This window comes from Gallinula chloropus (genome assembly GCF_964237585.1).
Source record: "Gallinula chloropus genome assembly, chromosome: 11".
Taxonomy (NCBI): Eukaryota; Metazoa; Chordata; class Aves; order Gruiformes; family Rallidae; genus Gallinula; species Gallinula chloropus.
The window spans coordinates 266,555-288,246 of record NC_140096.1 but is presented as its reverse complement, the minus strand read 5'-3'; the positions used below and the strand labels follow the sequence as shown (position 1 = coordinate 288,246).

General features: G+C 47.1%; 1 protein-coding gene across 1 annotated transcript in view; it reads right to left on the bottom strand.

The window, feature by feature from the left end:
• The window catches only part of DOCK11 (dedicator of cytokinesis 11), a gene marked incomplete at its 5' end in the record, with an annotated part of 82,025 nt that overhangs the window by 13,978 nt on the left and 46,355 nt on the right, over window positions 1-21,692 (bottom strand). Inside the window, 14 exons of the mRNA XM_084269241.1 lie at window positions 602-784; window positions 5,730-5,867; window positions 9,004-9,119; window positions 9,784-9,926; window positions 10,370-10,417; window positions 10,906-10,972; window positions 11,111-11,222; window positions 13,196-13,299; window positions 13,607-13,682; window positions 14,386-14,502; window positions 16,462-16,640; window positions 20,151-20,262; window positions 20,673-20,756; window positions 21,236-21,382. Coding sequence (XP_084125367.1) covers window positions 602-784; window positions 5,730-5,867; window positions 9,004-9,119; window positions 9,784-9,926; window positions 10,370-10,417; window positions 10,906-10,972; window positions 11,111-11,222; window positions 13,196-13,299; window positions 13,607-13,682; window positions 14,386-14,502; window positions 16,462-16,640; window positions 20,151-20,262; window positions 20,673-20,756; window positions 21,236-21,382 — 1,626 coding nt within the window. The remainder of the gene's footprint in view (window positions 1-601; window positions 785-5,729; window positions 5,868-9,003; window positions 9,120-9,783; window positions 9,927-10,369; window positions 10,418-10,905; window positions 10,973-11,110; window positions 11,223-13,195; window positions 13,300-13,606; window positions 13,683-14,385; window positions 14,503-16,461; window positions 16,641-20,150; window positions 20,263-20,672; window positions 20,757-21,235; window positions 21,383-21,692) is intronic.

Here is a 21,692-nt window from a genome sequence, read left to right as displayed (position 1 = left end):
GGAGCGTTATTGTCACACTTACATTAAATGCTCAGAGGAAAACATCTGGTCTTTCTCACAACGTCAGCAATGTTGTTGTTGTGGCTTTGCTGTCCCATCTCACAAGCCCAAATACTCTCTAGAGGATCAAGTTGCTTTGCTGAACACCAACTTCACAGAATTAACAATATAGCATTCATAACACAAATCCCTGTTTGCACATTAGTTACCTTCTTCCACGATTCATTACAACTCAGACAGTATTGCTGCAGTATGACTTAGGTACCTAAATTTGCCTCAGAAAAACAACGCTGCAAAAGCAGCTCCAGAAAAATCCCTCCTCCTGCCTCAAAGGCAGCTTTTCCTGCCATCCCTTCCACCCCAGCCCAGTCAGCCTCCGAGGCCGAGCTATGTCTTGTGTCTGTGATTCCAAAAACTCAACATCCAGGAGTACTTGATGGCAGTGTATTTTACCCTGGGCAAATCACCAGAAACAGGAATTAGGCAAAGCCTGGAAATCAACAATGGCAAGATCCTCTGCAGATATGAGGTGACTCATGTTGAAATATCCTTTCATAAAGCCTGGGGTGCCCTGATCTCTACCTTTTCCCCAGTCACTGACCTGAAGATGTGTTCTCAGAAATGTTCGCCTTTTGGTGAACTCAAAGTTATTTCTCATCAGAAGATACAGAAGAGCAGAGGCTTCATTCCTTGTGGAGGACACCTTGGAAGTGCAGCACTTCAGGATCTCGTAGCAGAGGGCAGCGCACATGTTCACCCTTCCCTTGAAAAACGCTGAGGGAAACTTCACAAGAGACATGCACATATTAGGAAATACACCATTAAATTACATCTGCAGAGCTCAGATGGGCAGGGGTATGGGGCCACACAGTGGACTCCAGCCTGGACAGCCTCAGTTGAGCATCTGCTAGAGTTCTGAGTCTAAAAATATTTGTGGGAATGAATTCAGGACCTATATTTAATCGTGTTTCCTAGAGTGATGTGAACTTTGTTGTCATACTTTTTGGGGATGTGCTCGTGCGTGTGCATCTATCCCCTGCCCCACAACTTTTTCTCATTGACAAATTCTCACCAAATTGGACAGACAGAAGCTGTAAGCACCAGCAATAGGGCAGAGAGGAGCAGTCCCACAGACATTCGGTCCCACAGACATTCCCACTACAGGCTTCCATCTGGAACATCAACAAATGTGCCAGAGCTCACCCAGAAGTCCAACCCTACTGGGAAACATGACCTGCAATGCTCGGACAGCTACTTCTACACATCCCCCCAAAAATCCAATTGAAATCATGACTGCTCTCTGGAATGCAAACAAGAGACTTGCTTGTCCTAGGGAGTCTAAAATACCCAGTGACCTGCCCTGGCCCCCTAGATGGAGCCAACCCCAGTGAGCAGCAGGATCAGGCCAAACCGCAGCTACCTCAGTCAGCAACAGGGCTCAGAAATTTGCAGCAGGGTGATGAAAAGCAGAAGGGGAAGACCAGCACTCCTTCCTGCCATAGCACGCCTGCTACCTTACCAAACACCTGCTTCCAAGCATGTCTGTGGGGGCACGCTCAGCCATGCCTCAAGAGCAGATGGCTGCAGCAGTGCCTGGCCCCAGCGGGCAGGGGCCTCCATGCAGGCCTCCTCTGAGCAAGGGCTGCCAGCATGCGTCTTTCTCTCTGCAGTCACAAGCAGTGGCTAGCGGGGAGGGGGCACTGCACGTGGCTTCCCTCCACCCCAGTCACAGCGGGCTGGGCACAGGGAAGCAGAAGGAGGAAGGGGTTTGTGCTGGCACGCAGCCGCCTCCACAGCCACCACAGGGACCTGTCTGGAGCAGGGTGATGCCAACACCTCCCGGCAGGAGCAGAAGGCTGTTTGAGCATCACACAGTGACACTTTGCTCCCTCTGTCGTGGCTGAGGATCAGCCCTGGGAAATTTTCTGGCACAAATGGGCAATAGAGGCTCCCATTCTTTTTGTCTGTTCAGAGAAGAGTTCATTCAAGACCCAATGGGCCTAATGGGGCATGATCTGTGAGCCACTTCTACCTGCCTCACTACCTTTTCCCCACGGGAGATGACAGTAAATACTGTCAGAGCATTCACTGATGACCTCCCAAGTCAGAGCCTGGAGCTGCTACCACAGCCCTCTACTCCTTGCATCAAGTACATATGATTCAGAAGAGCTTGTAAGTGCTGTGGCCACAAACATGGCGTGCTGGTGAAAGGGTCTCAAAACAGGAACCAAGGAGCTGTGGCTAGCAAGACTACACCATTGGGATTACACTGAACCACACAGGTTACAAGGCAGAATGAAGACAATGACCAAACACTTGGGTGTTCACTGCCTTTGGCAAAAAATATTTTCAGAAGGAACAACGGAAGAAAGAAAAGAAGGAAACAAATATCATAGTAACAGAGGGCCAAGAGGATCATGTGTGCACTTGGGAAAGAAGCTATTAAGTAATTGCTGCCTGTTGTAATGCAATCCTTCTCCCATGGCAAGATGGCGTCACGCTCAGAGCTGGGTTTAGCTCAGAGCTGGGTCTAGCCCAGAGCTGGACACAGCAATGTGTAACTGGGCATGCACAGGCAGCACATGGGTTGGCACTTGTTCTCAGTGGGGACCGCTGCTTGCCTGCAGAAGCTTTTCAGACATTTCTAACCTGATGCCAGAGAGAAAAAATTGCCCCAGGGGAATTTGTTGCAGAAGCAGCCCGATATCCTTCCCTGCGTGCTCCCCCCTGAGCCAGCTATGGAGGAAAACCCATGCCTCATGGGAAGCCTGTGTCCCTGTGCAGCTCCTTCTGGAGACCACGCCCAAGCAGATGCAATCGTTCCCAGTGCCAGGCTCAGGGCAGCAGCCCCAGGGTGAATGCCTGCTGGTGATCCGGGCAGGTGCTGCCTGCAGCTCTCCAGCTGGCAGCAGAACACGAGCTGGGAAGAGCCACAAAACAGCATGTGTGGCGATGACCCTGCGTGCACTGGAAGAACACAGTTCTCATCCAGACCTAACACAAAGGGCCAGAGTAGGAATCAACACAGCAAGCAGCTCACAGAGAGGCCTCTGCACAGAAGGACCGCGAGGGGAGGGCAGCCACAGAGGCGGACAGGATGTGCCAAGTGCCCTTCACCACTGCAGCGGAGGCTGTAATGATGCTGCGTCCTAAGAGCACTAACAGGGAAGGAAAGCACAGCTTCACGTGGCCAGGGCAATTGCTAACGGACAGGCAAAAGTTTCCCAAATCAGCTGTTGCAGGAAAGGAGCAAGGGCCTTTCCTTCAGGGCCTGGGATTTGTGATGCCTCTATAGCGTGTCCTGCTAGTGTCAATGCTCCAAGGGACAGGCACACATGGAGGGGGCAGCTACGTGGAGTTTCCATCACTCTCACATCCACATGTCTGAGCTGTTCTTTAATGCAGAGCAGGCTATCTCAGCTATCTCCATGCATGTTTTCCTTCATAATCTTAATTTCAAGACCATTCCCAAGCATGTATATATGTATTTAACTGAAAGTGAAGCTCTGAAAAGACAGATTTAGCTGTTAGCAAAACCTGTACCATTAAAGGAGCAATCTAACTTTTGTTTCCTTTTCCCAGCCAGTAAAAAGCAGAGACAGCTTCCTTCCCAAATTCCCAGCACACATGCATGCAAGCAGGATTCATTTTAAAACCAAAACCAAATATGCAAACAATTACAGAACTTGTTTGTTCTTTGCTTTACTTGCGACATTTTTTAAGTCTTTTGCCTATCAAGTAACCATTTTAATGCAGAAAACAAGCTATTTTTAACACATATTTTGGGATACAGAACAAATCTCAGAAACTTCTTCCCCTCCAGCAATCATTTGCTGTGACCCTAGGTAAGAAGAGGGTTCTTTTAATTGTAATTATTAGCTTCAGAAGGCCATAAAAATCACATATTATCCATTCTAGCTGCATCAAAGGTATCACCTGCTTTTGGTTTTCTTGAATTTAACACTAATCTATAGCTAGCAGTGATCTGCAGCACAAAAGCAAGCAGTGCAGCTTTCCTATTTCCAAACCAACTTGCAGGAAAAAAAATGCCATCCTTGCACTTTTCATGAAATGCAGTGACCCACCACTGCTATTTTATTGTCACTTTGTGCCTTAGAAGAGCACTTCAGAGGACCTAAAAGGAAGTTTGGGACTCGTGTGGTTATGGAGTTGGCAAAGAAAACACTTCCTTATAGATACCATCTGCTGGGTTCATATCTGGCTTTTACAGAAGCAACACTGTGTCCTGTCATAGCACAAATGTGAGAAATTAACCGAAATCAAACTTTTATATTTTTGTAGCCCCACAATACCAAATTCAGTGTGGATTCAGGCTGGCATAAACCCAAGAAAACGACCCTGCTGCCTGTCCTTCCAGCAGCCAAGAGTGCAATCTGCATTGCTGTAATCAGCGTTTTGGAAAGTGAGTGTGGAACCCCTGAAGGGCTCCAGGTTTTGGAGGCTGATGGTGAGATCAAATTCGGCAGGTGTGCAGGTTTGGCTTTGCATTTAAACAACAACATAAAATCTGCCAGGAAAGCAAGAGAGGTACAGCTGTTTCTGGCTAAGCCAACTTCTGACTGGTAGGGGGAAGAGGTGTGCAGGGAGGCTGTGTCTGAGTGGGGTGCGTGCAGGTCTGCAGCAGGATGGATCTCAAGGCTCAGCAGATCACAGCCCAGCAGAAAACTCCAAAGAAAGGCAGAGCAATAAACCTGTGCTAGACCCTGTAAGAAACCTGGAGTGATTCCTGCCAGCACAGGTTGCCAATCTGGCAGGCTTTCAGAAGCCCCATGGAAAAACATCTTGGAGAAGACCATGCTGACTGGAGCCAGATAGGTAGCTAGCAAGGCTTCTGTGCTTTCTGCTTCTCATGTGTTTGCTTAGGACAACCCAAAATTCAGCCCTAGACAGACTCAAACTAGCTCTTAGTTTTGCTGTGGGGTTATAGTAAAAGGTACACAGCACAGACAGTTTTCACCTCTGAGAAAAACGCTGAGCAGTCTCTCTTTGCTCAGCAGCTACTGCAAGACCTCCTTTGGAGGTAACACCTCATTCACATACTGTGCTCTGCCTGGCTGCAATCTCACACCACGAGGATTTACCTCACTAATGGAGCGTTGTGTTCAAGTGCTGTGAGAGGGTTTCATTCGTTCTGAATTGAAGATAACCACGCAGCTTGCACGGCATGGAGTTTGCTCATTGAGAAGCGGCAGGTTTTGACAAGCATGAAGGGAAATGTCAGCAATAGCATCAGTCACTGCCCTTGTGTGGTTAGCTGTGACTTTGACGCTCCTTGAGTGTGTACCAGGGCTCAGAAAAGAGTAGAAAGAGGCTCAGCAAGCACTACCCGCTTTCAAACACAGTGGGAGAGGAGCAGCTTGTCAGTACAAGTATTATTCAATCAATTGGTTTGTCAGTGGTGCTGACGGTTTGGGGCAAAGATTCAAGAAGCACCAGCTTTTAGCCAAACAGATACTGAACTTTAACTGCAGGTTTATCACCAAGGCAAATGAGGGAATTCCTTGTGATTTCTCCTTTTGTTTCCTCATAAATAATAAATAATTGAAGTAGATAACCGGGCTGGTTTTTAAATCAGTGAAGAAGTTGTTTTCTAAAGCACATCTCAAACCAGCACAGAATATCAGTTTAACAGGAGTTACAGCATCACGGTCTCTTCTATCACACCTGTATACATCATCCTGCGCCTCTGGAGTCATAAAATCACATACCTTGCTAATGAAAGCTCTCAGAGAGGCAAACACATGCTTCAGAGCCGCTTCCGACTGCCCGTTTTTGAGAAAAGCAAGATGAATATCAAAAACCTTCTTCATGAGTGGATTGTGGCCATCGTTGCTTAACAGCTGGGTCTGGAAAGCAATGAGAGAATTTATTTTGCAGAAACGCTGTGCCCGAAGCTGGAAATGACAGAGATATTTTTGCACAGTTAATCACATCAATTCTTAAGCCAGATAAGGAACCTTCAGTAAAAATATAACCAGTAAATGTGACAACTAGTACAAACTTACACTAGTTGGTCAGAGGCTATTTTTATAGCAGAGAATAAACCAAAAATATTTTATCGCTTTTGCATCACTAACTCCAAAACCCAGCTGAATAATCTGTACAGCATTCACCAGTTGCCTGGAGTTATTTTAAATAAAACAATCTGTTACCAACATAACTATCACACTGCTTTTTCCATTTCTTTTTATTTGTTTCAGCAAGTGCTTTATTTGCAGTCCAAAAGAAAGAGGAAAGGGAAAAAAAAGACTATCACATCTTTTTGCTGGGCAGATTCTTTGCTGTAAGTCAGTACGCTTCCTTTGTCTTCTGAAAAGTTTTGACAGTTTGCACCTCCTGGGAACCTATCTGCCTTTCCCCCCTTCCCTGGATGGTGAAATGGAATTAGTTGGAGAGGATTAATATAGTTGAGACCAGAGTTATCTTCCCTATGCCTGCTGTTGTGCTTGCAGTTGCTGCACAGGAAGCCTGGCACATTGCAGCCACCCAGCAAGGATGCGGATGCCCTGTATCTGTAGGAGAACATAGAATCACAGAATATCCTGAGCTGGAAGGGACCCATAAGGATGATCAAGTCCAACTCCTGGCTCCATATGGGGCCAGACAAGTCAGAGCATGTGACTGAGGGCACCGTCCAGACACTTCTTGAACTCAGCCAAGCTCGGTGCTGTGACCACTTCCCTGGGGAGCCTGTTCCTGTGCCCAACCACCCAGATAAAGAACCTCTTCCTAATATCCAACCTGAACCTCCCTGGCACAGCTTCATGGCGTTCCCTCGGGGTCTATCCCTGGCCACTAAAGAGAGGAGATCAGCGCCTCCCCCTTCACTCCCCCTCATCAAGAAGCCACAGACCATGATGAAGTGACCCCTCAGCCTCCTCTTCTCCAGGCTGAACAAACCCAGGGACTTCAGCCTCTCCTCGCAAGACTTTCCCTCCAGACCCTTCACTGTCCTCACTGCCCTCCTCTGGACACTCTCCAATATTTTAGGTCCCTCTGGTACTGTGGCACCCAAAACTGCACCCAGTGCTCAAGGTGAGGCCACACCAGTGTAGCGCAGAGTGGGAAAATCCCCTCCCTGGACCAGCTGGCCATGCCATGGTTTGATGCACCCCAGGGTACGGTTGGCCATCCAGGCTGCCTGAGCATATGATCCCCCATGCTGAATGTGGAGCCAGGGTCACCCCTTCCCAGGTGCAGAATCCAGCAATTGCCCTTGTTAAACTTCACGCTGTTGGTGACTGCCCAGCTCTCTAATCTGCCCAGGTCTCTCTGCAAGGTTTCTCTGCCCTCAACGGAATCAACAGCTCCCCCCAGTTTGGTGTCATCTGCTAACTAACTTAAGACACCTTCTAGTCCTGTGTCCAGGTCATTTATGAAAACATTAAAAAGAACTGGTCCTAAACTGGAGCCCTGTGGAACCCCACCAGCCAGATGTAACCCCATTCGCTATCACCCTCTGGGCCCAACCCTTCAGCCAATTGCCCACCCAACACGTTATGTCTTTGTCTAGTTGTATGCTGGACATTTTGTCCAGCAAGACACTGTGAGACACAGTATCAAAAGCCTTACTGAAACAAAAAAAAAAGATAACCTCAACTGCTTTTCATTGGCCAACCAGCTGGCTGACCTTGTCACAAAAGGAAATCAAGTTGGATAAACAGGACCTTCCCCTCACGAACCCATGTTGGCTGTGACTAATGACTGCCTCGTCCTTTAGGTGTTTTTCAGCAGCTCCCAGCATGATTTTCTCCATAATTTTACCAGGCACTGTGGTGAGACTGACAGACCCAGAGTTACCAGGGTCTTCTTTCTTACCCTTCTTGAAAACAGGCCAATAGTCCCTAGCTCACTGTCAGTCCCAGCAATAGTGGGGCTGCATCAGGTTTGTCTTTTGACATCCAATACACATCTTGTAGCAGGGTAAGTTTAGGATCTAAGCTCTCAGCTGAACTCATTTCACTCTGGCAGTAAGAACAGCATCAGCACTTTTACTGCAGCGTGGAGCACACTTCTGTGCGGTAACATGGTACAACCATAAAAGCAAAGCAGAAGCCCATTAAAGCGGAAGGGAATCCAGTCTATCCTGTGGTTTGAAAATCACATTGTTCTGTGGTTCAGCTATATTCAAAAAGAGACAACTGAGAAAGTCAAGCAAGTTTTAACTCTTGCATCTAAATCCTTCTGCTGCCGCCAAACTTTTACAGAGTAATTTAATATATGCACCAGGTGGTTCTCTCTGCTCTCTAACAAAAGCAGAGGATGTGATGACCTCTCTCTTCATGTTCAATCCATTTATTGAATCATCATTGTCTGGAGTTGGTCTTGTGACATCAAGCAAGGCACTTTGCCATAAGCAGGGTTCCTCCAACCACACTTTTCCAGAGCTTTTCTGGAACAGTATTTCAGGATTTTGCTGCCAGCCTGGGGTTCTGTTCACCACAGAAGCTTTGCTTCTTGTAGATGGCAATGCCAGCTGGGAATGTGAATAATGATATGGAGAACACCATGTGGTATTGGTCCTATCTGAACTGGTAACCACCGCTGGCATGCCTCAGCCCCAGAGACATTTCTGTACAATGAATCAAAGGAATGTGGGCCTTGTTTCCAGGCAATTTAATGGTAGAAAATAGTGACTGTTCTAAGAATGCTAGACCTTCATTTCCCTTTCCTGTAGTCCCTCCTTTCTATATGATGTACATTTCCTCTTATTCTATTTTCATCATGTCTACACTCATGGTATAATGTCCATGTAGTTTTCTATGGTCTTGCAGTTTTGAAGAAACTGCAAGTTTGCATAAGTGCAAATGTACTCTGAGAGCTCTGAAACACTCAGTGTTTTGGAAAACAAACAAGCTGCAACTGATTTGCTTTTGTAAAGCCTTCCAGAATCTGCCACTTGAGGAGAATGGGTCATCAAAATTAGTAAGTATACAGAAATACAGCATGCTTTTCTATGATATTTTTTATATCAATACTGACCTTGAAACTCTGAGTGAAGAACGAGATGGTGTCCAGGACTGTCAGGCACACTTCAGTGGCAATATTGCTTTCCAGTAATGCCTGATGCACAATATCTGCTTCTGAGGTGCCTGCATCTGTGGATGGAAAGCAAATCAGGAGGAAACAGTGCTCAACACTCCAGCTCCCATGAGATCTAAATGCTGATATAGATAAGCTTCTCCCCTTACACTTCACTGGGTTTGGGAGATGAGGTAAAAACAGCAAGTCGCTGAAATCACCAGCTCCATCCAGAGAAACTATCTCAGCCTGATGCCAACCAAGAAAAGCAATGTCACTATTTCCCCTTAATCTCACTGTTTTTAAGCCAGAGAGAGAACAAGGTGCACAAGTCCTATCTGCAGAGGAGAAATGGTGAGGTGTTTCAATGGGGCAAAGCTTACCACGTTGGAGAGGCTTAAAGCAGATCCTAGCCCATGTCTCTGCACAGGGCAGCTCTCCTGCATGCCCTGCTCACCACCCAAACCAAGGCACCACCTGCACACACACTCTGCCAAGGACCTGAGCCAGGACAGGCAAGAGGAAAAAGCCACACAAGGCCTAAGTCCCAGGGGTGATACTTCAAAGGCTGGCTCAAATGTCACCTGCACCAACTGAGGGATGTTGCAGGGAGTAGCAGTGACCACTGTAATTCTGCAGGGTTTGACTATTCTGAAGCAACAAGCAGCGAGTAGAAAATGGCTACATGCAGTTTCCAGCAGGCTAATATGCCATGGTCCCTTCTCATTCGGCTGTACATACTGTGGTTGAGTGTGAAGGAGGTCTCCAAGCTGCCCAGATGCTGGAGCCGCATCTGCATCCCCCCAGCTCTGCTGCGGAGCGCTGGCATCGTCTGGGATTTCCTATCGGCTCCCGTGTGCTTGGATAACCAGGCATCATGCAGCCTACAAGGGGAAGTGAAGACACAGGTCTGGACGAGCAGCAGCGGCCACACCACCACAGGATTACACGAGGCACCAGGATGCAGACCTGGGCTTTCTCTAATGCACCAATCTGGTTTTATCCCAGACAATCCCAGCAGGAACGACCAGGCCCTAGAGCTACTGAACAGGGAACAGCAGTGCAGCCACAACTCCTGTCTCACCTGACGCCGACTGTGGGGGACACTGCCAACCTGTGCGGGCAGCCAGGAGCACCTGGGGGTCTCATGCAGGAGCTGGAGGGGAGGGAAGGGGCAGGGTGCTAAGCTGAGGGGACTCTGCTTGTGGCATGGCGCTGAGCAGAGGGGCCACCCAGAGTGGCTGTGCAGGCTCCCTTCCTGCCTCGGCTGTGGCAGGGAGCATGGGAACAGTCCCCCACCCTGGCCCTGGATAGAAGAATACAGTACCTGGCAATGTTTCTCTTTCCCACGTATCTGAAGTGAAATAAGCACACCCTAGAAAGCAAATAATATATGTATCTGTAACAGAACCCACAGATCAGGAGCAATCCAGAACACTTAAAATCTGCCCTGTCCTTGTCAGTGGCCACACTCCTCCGTGCAGGAGGGCTTGGGGTCTGTACAAGTCAACCTCACGCCCTTGGCTTCCACACCCTACAGCACATCCCTGTCATGTGTGTTCCTCCCAGGCTGTACCACCAAACCCACTGCAAAGCCACGGTTGTGCTGGTTATGGGGGGGGGCTGTGCCGTGAGCCCTGATCCTGGACCGAGCACAGGGCATCATCACTGCACTGCGCTCCCTCAAGAGCCCAGCTTCTTCTCTGAAGGAGGAGGACCATTTCCTTGCACCATGGCCAGACACCTCTGGTGCTGTACAGGGCTGCATGCCCCCAGGGAGGCACACCACACCCATGTCTTCTTTTGGGCCAGTGCTGCCCACATGAAGGGACAGCATTTGGATTTCAGCCTCATGATACTCACTCCAGAAGCACAAGAACATTGATCAGCTCTTGGGGTGAGAATTTGTTCCAGTAAGCCAGAAGAGTATCTGGAAGGAGGAAGGGGAAAAAAGGGTCCACTGAGATTTAAAAAAAAAGATATAAGGAGAACCTTACAGACCAAAACCATCAGTGATGGTCTCGTGTCTTTCTGTCTGTCTGCCTCCCAGTGAGCAAGAGCCACCAACCTTCAGAGATCATCTTCACGATGTAGAGGTAGCACATCAGGAGTGTCCGGATCTCAAACTGGTCCAAGCGGCTGCAATGTGACACGCTGCTCCTTGTGGAGCTTCTGCGGACCTAATGGGACACAGACTTGATGGCCAGAGGCCCCGTGTGCCTGGGCTGCACCGGAGCAGAGCACAGTGCTAGCCACTGTGCAGCGCTGGCACAGCAAATCCAGCACATACCAGCACCCCTCCTGTCTCCCTGCATGAGCACCCCCACAGCACCGTGCTTTAGAGACATCTTACCCTTGGGGGTTTTCTACCCATCCAGTGATGGGCACTTTGGAAATCCCAGACACATGGCTGAATGCTTCTCTGCCCACAAGAAGGTGTCTGGGCAGAGACTGGTGGCTCATCCAGCAAAACACACAGTGGTCCTGCTTTCACTTCCCCTGCTCTCTGCAGCGTCTACGCTCCCCAACACTTTTGAAGTCAGCTCTTGTCAAACAAAACACTTCATTAGCTGCCTCAGTTTAAAGCAACAATCTAGCTTTCTCTTGAAATGTGCAGTTATTTCAAAAATGGGAAATTTCCATTTAAGAACTCTTTTTTCTCCTCTGATTTTTGGAAGTGTCTCTTGTTTTTCTTTCTGCTTAGTGACTTGGGGAAAGATAAGTGAAATGCTGCTGGTGAGTCAATCTGTGTGGGATAGGCTTAGGCTTTGCCTGGTGGGAAACACAACCTTTAAAGTTTTACCAATTTCTTTTGCATTCTCTGTGCTCACCCTAGCCATATCCTCCAACAAATGGATACGATTAAGGTCTGAGCAGGATGCTTCTCTGAAAGCTGGGCCTCATATGTTTGGAGAGCGATCCACAGACCTTATTTGTTGTTTATTCTGGGACAGGCTGTGGATGTGAGTCATAATGAAACAGAATTAAACATTCAGTTTAGAGTTGGAGATACAGGGCTACAGCCAGAACTTTCTGTTGAACACGTGCAACTATCAAGTCAGCACACAACTCTGGCCAGGGGACAGGCGATAAGCCACGCATCTAGCTCTGCAGAGCAGTGTGGAAGCTGCACGTTGCTTTTAAATGACTTTATGGGCATTGCTTTCCCTAACAAATTTTCCATGACTCCAATGAAGATACCTTCGTGAACACAGAAGAGGCTGCCTTGTTGTGGGGGAGAGCTGAGCTGCAAGCAGTAACGCTGTCTGCAAACCCCGCCAGGTATTGCTGCCAGCAGCGATGAAGCTCAGAGCTTTTCTGAATCTGAGCAGTTTTGATAGTCAAGTGTTTGGCTATACTATACTTGGTCTTGTAGTTTCATGATTCATGTGGGAGATCTTGAAAGGCCCCACCTCTCCTAAGCGTGTCAGGACACACTCAGCCCAAAACATCTTTCTTTGCCTTGCTGCTTGTAAGGGCCAAGGTTTTTTAAGATGCATCAATGATTCATGCCAACGCAAGACATCTGGAAAGCGCCTTGAGGAAAAGCAGAGGCTGGTCTGCACAAATATCTGATTTCTATGCACACAATCTGCCAACAAGGACAGTACACCCTGTCTGAATAGTGGGGTCAGAGCTATTTGTGCTGTGACCACAGGCACCTTCTGCAAATGTGGGGCTGTGGTTTATTAACCTGGGCTGATTTTCCTACAAATACCTCATTATCTCTTAGGTCAGCAGTCACTGGCACTCTACCATCATGGCACTTTGCCTCCCAATCGCATTTGGAAACCAGTTGCTAGCACCATGCACTCAGCATGGGCCAGGCTCAGGCCCATCCACACACAGGGAGCATGACTGGGTATGGGTAAATGCAGCACAGGAGATTTTCCCCAGGCTTTTGTCTTGTCTTTTTGATAACTAATTTGTCAACAGTTAGATTTTTGGCCCAGAGATGTTTGAAGAGGGAACGCATACCAGACCCCTGAGTCTGACCTGCTCTGTTAAACATGAATCTGTTTCCGAACAGAGATACTTACAAGCTGCCTTTTGAGAGCATTACCACAGGGAACTCCTTTTCCCTCCCCCTTATTTAACACAGCCTACAGCCCAGTGCAGCAAACACCGTGCCTTCTAACCGCAGATACATTACATTTTCACTCTGATCTGGAGAACTGGTTGCCCCTTCTGAGTTCAGGGATCCTTTCGAGTCCTCTCGCTTTATCGCGTGGCCATTAGGAAGTGCCGCTCCACAGGCTGAAAAAAAAAACCCAAACCCCACAGTTAACCCCTTTGCATGGCACTCCTCAGCACATCACAGACAGCAAGGGGAGGATGTGATTCGGACAAGCACAGACAGGGCTTGCCAAAGCCCCATGTCGAAAGCTGATTAATCTGGAAAGGACAGTTGGGCTGACACCACGTCCAGGGAAATACATACAAATTCTGAGAGGTCTTTTAGCAGATGACTCTTTCAGATTTTAACTAATGGGTCTTGGGTTTGATAATGGTTAACCTCAAAATAAGTGGGAAAGTTCAAGTTTAGGAAAAATAAATTAATTACCTTGATCTTTGTCCACAATCAGGCTGGATCTATTTGTGGGAGATGCAAAACTGCAAATGAAATCATCCCTGGATGTCTGTAAAGCAACATGAGCTTTTTGTGACCAATGGAAGATAACACCTGTTCCCTTACAGAAGAAAATAGTTAATTTTTTTTTTTAAAAGGCAAATTAGAGCAGCAATGAAAAAAAAAACAAAACTATTTCCTTACTTCTGTAAAAAGACAAATGACTTGGGGAAGAGTACAGAGAATAGCAGAACATATTAAAGTAAGTCACAGCAGTGTGTTCTGTATTTCATCATTTGAGTTGAAATTTTTGAATTGTTTTTCTCAACTGTCTCTTTTATGTTGTTGTTTTGCCTGAAACAAGGAGGAAATTCTAGTCCACAGGCTAAGCCTGCCTGGGAACCACACACAACCCTCAGGCTGACAGGCAACTACACAGAACAGCTGCTGGAGTTCAGCGCTGAGTCCTCTTGCAACTCATTGCACTTGGATGGTCTTACCTCACCTCACACCACTATGCATTCCGTAAAGACACGTGTTAAACCATAGCAAGCAAAAGGGCAGGGACGTTGTACCCAGTGCTACAGACACAACAAAAATCACAGGAAAAGCCAAATTAAAAGAAACAAGCACATTGCAGGGCAGTGGGGAGAACACTACCATGCTTATTTCGAAAGCTGAGCTGGCTGCCGGCAGTGGGAGTCACACAGAGGGTGTGGGGGGAGAGGAACACGGAGGAGGAGAGCGGAGAGGCATTGCTGGGCTCTACTCACTGGGCTGGAGGCAGCTGCGCACGAGTAGAGTGCCTCATGGCTGGCCACTCGCTGGAGGTTCTCCAGGAGCAGCCCGAACAGGGGCAGGTACAGCTGGGCTATTTTTGCCTGCTGGTTCTGGAAAAAAAGAAAGAAAGGTTGAGAAAAATTTAGACAGACCAGGCTCTCAGTAGAGGGGAGTTGAGCCCCAAATACCTATACATTTACACACTGTATACGGTGTCTGAGAACACGGGTTGGTTTGGCTTCTCACATCCACTTCCAGGGCTGGAAGGTGGGTATTACCCCTCTAGCAGCGAACTTGGGGCTCTCAGGGATTTTAGGGGTGGAATAGCATTCCCAGTCATACAGGATGTGTGACAAACTAAATCCCGGATTTCCTAACTCTTTAACTGGCACTTCACTCACATGGCTTGATTTTCAAGCACAACACCCAGAAGCAATGAAACAAAAACATTCACTCCTTGCTTGGTGCTGGTTAGGAATTGCTCCCAGTTGGGAATTATCCGTAGCAAATGCTTTCAGTTAAAAAGTCTGTAGGAACAGATTAATTTGGATTAACTGATACAGATCAAAAATGGTCTGGTTGATGTTACCTAAATGCAGGGCTCTCTTTTGTTAAGAATTTATTATTCTGGACTTGACAGAAAGGCTAAAAAAAAATAAATTAAATTCCATTTAAGGCTTGCAAATCGAATGGCACATTGTGACTGATACAACAACCCAGCTTTTTCTTCTGATTCAAGCATGACAAAACGTAAAAGAAATCTTGAAAATGCCCCTGGGTTGAGAAAAGCCTCTCTCAGCCATCGATGGGACTGAGATCTCCTTGGTCAGAGGGAGACTGCAGCCCCTGCCATGCTCAGCCTGTCCCGACCATGACGTGATTTTCTGCTTTGGCGTCTTGGGACGCTGGTTGGGCATCCTGCCCTGGCTCCAGGCAGTTTCCTGGTCACGCAGCCCACAGCACAACACAGAGAAAAGTCCAGCAGGACAATTTTAAGACAGTTGGTGTTTTTGAGAAGGCAGGGCGGGTGCTGTACACCGAGTGGGCAACAGCTCCCGCATTAGCGTCAGGGTTTTCAGGCACCTGAAAAAGCAGAAACAGGCTGCCTCTGCCCCAGTCTTGGCAGAAAGCTGGCAAATCTCTCCTGAAATATCAAGTCTTGCCAACTACCCTGAGCTAGAAGCTTTGTTGGATGCATAAGTCACCTCACTGCAGCGAAAAGCAAGCCCACCTTCCGCTCAACCCTTCAAAACAGGCAGAGAAGGGAGAGGAGAGGAGCTGGCTCTGGGTCCAGGCAGGGGGTGGGAGCCAGGGCACATTCAGGTCACTTCTCCACCCTTGGTTCCCAGAGGCTAGCCACGTTCCCAGAGCAGACCAGGAATGCAGCACACTGGGAACAATTTGAAGGGCTAAACTCCTGACAGAGGCATGTTTTCAGCCGAGAGCAAGAACAGGTAGTGTCTGCACAGGTAGCTCGGCACTTCCAAGGACACGGGGGTCAGCAGGGAGCAGAATCAAGGAAGAAAACAAGCCTGTCCCAGGCTTTTCCAGCAATATCACATGCTGATCCTCCGACCAAAGAAACCTGAAAGCTACCCAGCGGAAATCCAGCATCTCATGAGAATCCACAGATCCTCTCTTCCGATTCAGTAATTAGCAAAACACGCAGCTGACCTGTAACAGAGATCAGTCCTGTTTCCTAATTATAGTATATTAACGCAGGATATTAATTTAAGCCCAAGACCAGAAGAACATTGACGTTGGTTAATTTTGTTGAACAGTCTCTTGGCTGATGACACTCTCAAGTTCCTTAATGGTTCAGGACTTTATTATCTAAATATTCAGCCTGAATAAGAGTACAGCAGTTATCTGACTGCACTGTTTGTGTTCCTAGATAATTTCTCAGAGCTATTATTGTAATACTGTAACTAACAGTTACTTACAACATTTCCCGAAAAAGTAAAGAGAATACCCACGGTACACCATGCAAGATCTAAAAACCTGATGTGTGCTTTTTCATACAATTAAAGAACATTACTTCTTTTAAAAGACAACAAAATATGCCTGACCTTGTGCTGGTATCTGTTGTCGAAGGCATGTTTTATCAAGAGATTTTTTAAGACTGAGATGGCCGTGTATCTGATATCGTAGTTGTCCTGCAAGGCAACAGAGGCTTCTCTGAGAAGCATCCCCACCAGGAAATGATGCCTGCAATACTCATCAGTTAAACTGTATTCGAGATTTACATCTGAAAGAAACAGCAAAGCAATGGTTAAGGGGACTGTTCAGAGCAAGGCATAGTGGTCATGTCAGCCAAAACAGTTCACCAGTATAGTTCATCTCTCTCTCCTACAGTTTACTGATCTTTCAATAAAGCCTGAACTGGCTACTGTGTTCTCCACCATAGAGTTAAATCATATGAAAGAACTTGGCATCTTTCCATTTGGTCTAATTGTTAATTTCAGCCCTCACAGTTTCAGCAGGAACTAAAAGAGGGATTTTTGCAGTGTGATGCTTTGCAAAACCTTAGTGCTCTGCAGAGTAATTTGCAGTCAGAGATGGATGAAATGGGGAAAGGCAGCGTGACTTATTGCCTGGGGTCTGCTCTGCTCCTGGCTGGGGGTGATCCTGTAAGTCCCCCAACTACTCAGGCGGTGGAGGTGCTGACATCCATGGAGCAGCTACTAGGGGGGTGGGTAATGGGCAGTGGAGATGGTGCTTTTGTCGCGGTCACCCAGCCCCAGCAGTGTCACCTCCACAGCTTGTTCCACATCCTCCATGAAATCTGCATCCCTTCTGCCAGGTCAGAGAGCACAGCAAAGGCAAATACCCCTGCTGGGACAAGGGATGCAAACAAGGACATGGTGCCTAGTGACCACTACCACATCCTCCAGCAGTTTACACAACTGGGCTTTCCAGCTCTGCTGCAAGGACTGGGGAGCCAGGGCAGGGTTCCAGGCAGCTGCTTGCCAGAAACTGAGGCTCCATTAGCTTCCCACCAACCGATACTGTACACAGCTCCTTAAAAGCTGCTCTGACTGCCAGAAGAAGGGCAGCTCAGTGCCTGATCACCTTGGTTAGCTTAACTTCTACCCTTCTATCTACACCTAGATTCAGGCTATATACTGTGATCAGAGGAGTGGCTGCTACAAGGCTAAGGCATCATTTTCACTGATTTCCTGGATAACGCAGCAGAGAAGCGACAGAGACAGAGATTTCGGCACAGGATGCATGTGCATTGGGGCTGCTACAAGTGACCTTGCCCCTGACACCATTATCTCTGCCAGGCAAACCATGTGCCTAATCAGAGCTGCAGCAGGCCCCATTTGACTGTTGCATTATGGCACCAAGTCTCCCAGAGGAATAACCCCAAAGCTGCATGTTCTTCCCCCAAAGGGTACAAACGCTGCCTGCTCAGCTCAGATTTTTTTTTTAAACCTCACAGGTGTAAAAGTTCTTCTGTGCACACACACAGAGCTTTGAAAATCCCAGCCAAAGGCTCCCAACAGCTCTGGGGCTGTTAAAGATATTTTTAAGTTCATCGATTCATAAGTAACATTTGCTGGTTTGTGAAAGTCCAATTCAGAGGAAAGAGAAAGCGATGTGGAGCGTTATCTGGCTTTCAGTGTTAGTCATGTTAGCAAATACCCAAGTGTTATGCATCATGGTTATTCCGTTAGCTGGACACAAGCTAATTGATTTGAAGCTGCACGTTTGATTTGTGTGTAAAAAGAAACGGGATGAATAAAAAGACAGTGAAAATAAATGGAACAAGTAACGCTCTAATCTTGGAGAAATGAGACAGTATGTCATGTTTTAGTATTATTCATAAGGCTATTGCTTAACTCCCAGCTTCTGGCCATCTCTCGGGTTCTTTGTTATTGTAAGACTGCAAAACCTGTTCCGTGCTGCTGGTTGTGAGGACAGCCATGGGGCTTTGCTCTGGACGGTGAGGAACACGTGTCCCTCAGGCAAGGCAGCAGAGACCCAGACCAGCAAACAGCCTTATTAGTTGAGACAGAGAAACTGCTCCAAGATGCAACGCTCCAGCTCAACAGGTTGTGGTCATAGCGATGTGCTCTGCCTGCAGGTCCATCTGCACCAGCTTCTGCTGCAGAAGCCATCTTTATCCACCTTCATGTGGGTTATTACTTTTCCTGGGAACAGCATAGTAGGGGGCTAGGCACATGCCCTCCTTTAAGGTAAGATGATAAGAGGGTGGAAGCACACCACCAGGTTATCTCCTTGGTGATGTGCACACCACACCTCCCCATCCCTGAGCCCACTGTAATCACAGGTCTGTCTGTAAAAGCAGGCAACAGAGATGAACCACTACATGCCTCTACCCTGACAGGCAAAGCACAGGCACCCCTGCAAAGACACTTCTGCTCCCAGAGGACAGGCTGCTCTACTGGCAAGAGATGTGTGTGAATGACAATTGCTACCGCTATTTTAAAACACGTGTCTTAAAAATAAAGCCTCAGCTGGTAGGTCTTTGTCACAGTAAAACAGAGGAGGAAAGATGAGCTGCCTCTTACAGCTCTTGAGTTTAACCATCATAAACGCAGAGGTGACTGTTAACCAGGAAAGAGCATCTCTGTTATGCAACGGGGAGGCTCTGTGGTTGCGTGTTTTCTCTCTCTCAGCCATTTCTAGCAGTGTGCTTTGTGAAAGTACACCAGGCAAGTAGTCAAACTCATGTAAGTCTAAGATTAGCAGCTGGTTCAGAAAGCTGTGAGCGGTCAGAAACATGCCAAAATAAGGAAAACCTGAGTTTCTGCTGCTTCTGCCACCTGGTAGTAAAGGCAACCACTTTGGGATTTGTATAGCTGCACCCTGAGGCACAGCTAAAGATGCATCACAATAAGTTCACTGGGCTTTCTCCATGGGGTAATCCCAAACCTCACTCCCCTCTCTGGTGCTTATCTTGCCAGGCCATTAGCAACCAAAGCTGGCAATCTTTACTGTGTTTATCTAGCAAAGATCACAAATCGGTACCCAGAGAAAGTGATGCTATGTCTATAGCAGCCCTAGGAGGCGGGTGAGGCATGCTGCTGGGCTCAGCACTGTGTGCCTGCACTGTCTTTGGTAGCACGGCTGGAGCATCCACATTTGTGCAGTGCCCTGCAGTGGGCAGCATCAGGACCAAAGGGGACACTGTGTGACAGTGACTGCAGCCTGGAGACGTGGTGGTGTCGCAGTAGGTATGCACTAAGGATCAATATGAGCTCAAGTTCTCCGCTGGATGACTTCAGCCCAGGTTTGAGTACGAGCCTGAATGCACTGTGCACTGCTATGCTCTTGTTCAAAGTGAAAGCAGAAGGTAACCTAAATCCCTTCTCACAGCCACAGAGAGCGCTGGCAGTGGAGCAGTGGATTCAATCTGTTCTCCTGTATCTATTCTCTCCTGTATCTATTCTCTACAGCATCGATTGACGAGACTACTCAGGGAACACTGACACTTGTGGGAACAAAGGATTGCACTCGGGCAGTTCATACATTTACTGAAATGGGGGCATTTGCTTTTGGACATTGTTAATCCCATGCAAACTTAAATATAGGAAATACTTTAAAGGATTGATTGCATACCATTCTGGAACAAAATTATGTAAACCTGCCAGAAAAGCATCTTTTCCTGAGGTTAATGTAAATTGGGCTAAGTAGGACATAAATTTCCTTGACACCAAACCAAATTCCATCTGGTCAGAAGCCATCAGAACTAATAAACTGTAGCTCTCTACCCAGAGAAAGGACATACCTTGAGCTCTTTGCAGCTTCGGTTTGGAAAAGGTCATTGGTAAGTTCAGAGGAATGTAGTGCTCATGATTGCAAATGGTTTGAAGAAATTCAAACTTGTATTCAACCAGCAGCTGAGGGAAGAGGGGGATAAAAAAAAGGCAAACACAAACTGTGGTTACGGTTTGACTCACTCATTTGCTTCCAGTTCAACACATTTATTGCACAAGGACAGGGAATCTAAATAGTATCAGAGGAAAGTCAGTAATAATTAGCACATTTTTGTGTTGCTCCCCCTAAGTGTCACTGCCTGCAACTGTCACTTAGGACTCTACCTTGTTCATCCAGGCTCTTAACCAACCTCTCCTTTAGTTGTGACTCTTTGCATACAGGCTCCCTGCCCAGACAAAGAGGTCTCTGCCTCCACTCTGCAGGCTCAGTGTCTTAAAGGCCTTCAAGACTGGTATAAACTAGTCACCACAGAGCTTTGACTGATGCAGATACGTGCGACTGCAAGCCACCTTTCAAGAAACATACTGCTTACCTTAGGGTCTTTTGGGCTGAATCCAGAAATGTAATCGTTTATCAAGTTAAAAACAAATCCTCTGTCCATAAAGGTCAAGCAACGCTGGGGGTAAAAATGGCAACATATGACCAATCATTAAAAATAAAAGCAATCATCCTAAATCATCTCCATACCATGGTCCTGCCAGCAGCCAGATTTGGGCTGCTTTTGACTTCCCAAAATGTACTCGATTCTGTTTCTCTGAAATTATTTGGATGACCTCACTTACATCTCCAGTGGACAATAGAAACATTTTAGACAGCCCATATACTTCTTGTCAGGTTTTGAACAGTTACTATGCATGACTGAAAACCCCAGATAATATATAGAATATCATGTCTCTCTTGGAAAGAGACTTTCTTTCCAAGGAAAGCTAATCTCCTTCACAGCTCTCATCGATGAGGAAACCAGAGATATGAAAATAAACCCAAACTCGTTTGTTTGCTTGCTGCTAATTTCTAATTGTTGGGTTTTTTTCACTGGGGTTTTTTTTTTTTTTTTTTTTCTGATAAAAGCCTGGGAGAAGAAGAGAAACTGCTGACCTTCAGGAAGTTTGCCAAGCTAAAGTTGACATTCCTGGACTCTTCAGGGATTTCGTTATAGCGAATGGTCACGTGAGGAATGATGGCAAGCAGCAACGAATGCAGGGCGTGCTGGTAGGAGTCAGGGAACCGCTGACCCCTGGGCAGCTGAAACCAAAAGCAAGTTGTACACTCAGATGAGCAGCTGGGGAGAACTGAGGGCAGGCACAAGTTCCCTTTAGCATTTGTTTATGTTGTTTCCTAATAAAACTTTGGCGTAAAGAAAGCACTGGCTGAAACTGCAGTAGCTAGGATCAGAGGAGGAGGCTGTGGGGGCCATCAGGAAAACTGGAATTTTAAAGTTACAGTTGAGAGTGAGAAGGGAACGAAGGGAAAAGTCGGGAAAGAAAAAATCTGATTGGCTTCTCAGCTTGTCAGGGTTTGTTTTTTTACATAGAGTTACATAGCGTTTCAGAAA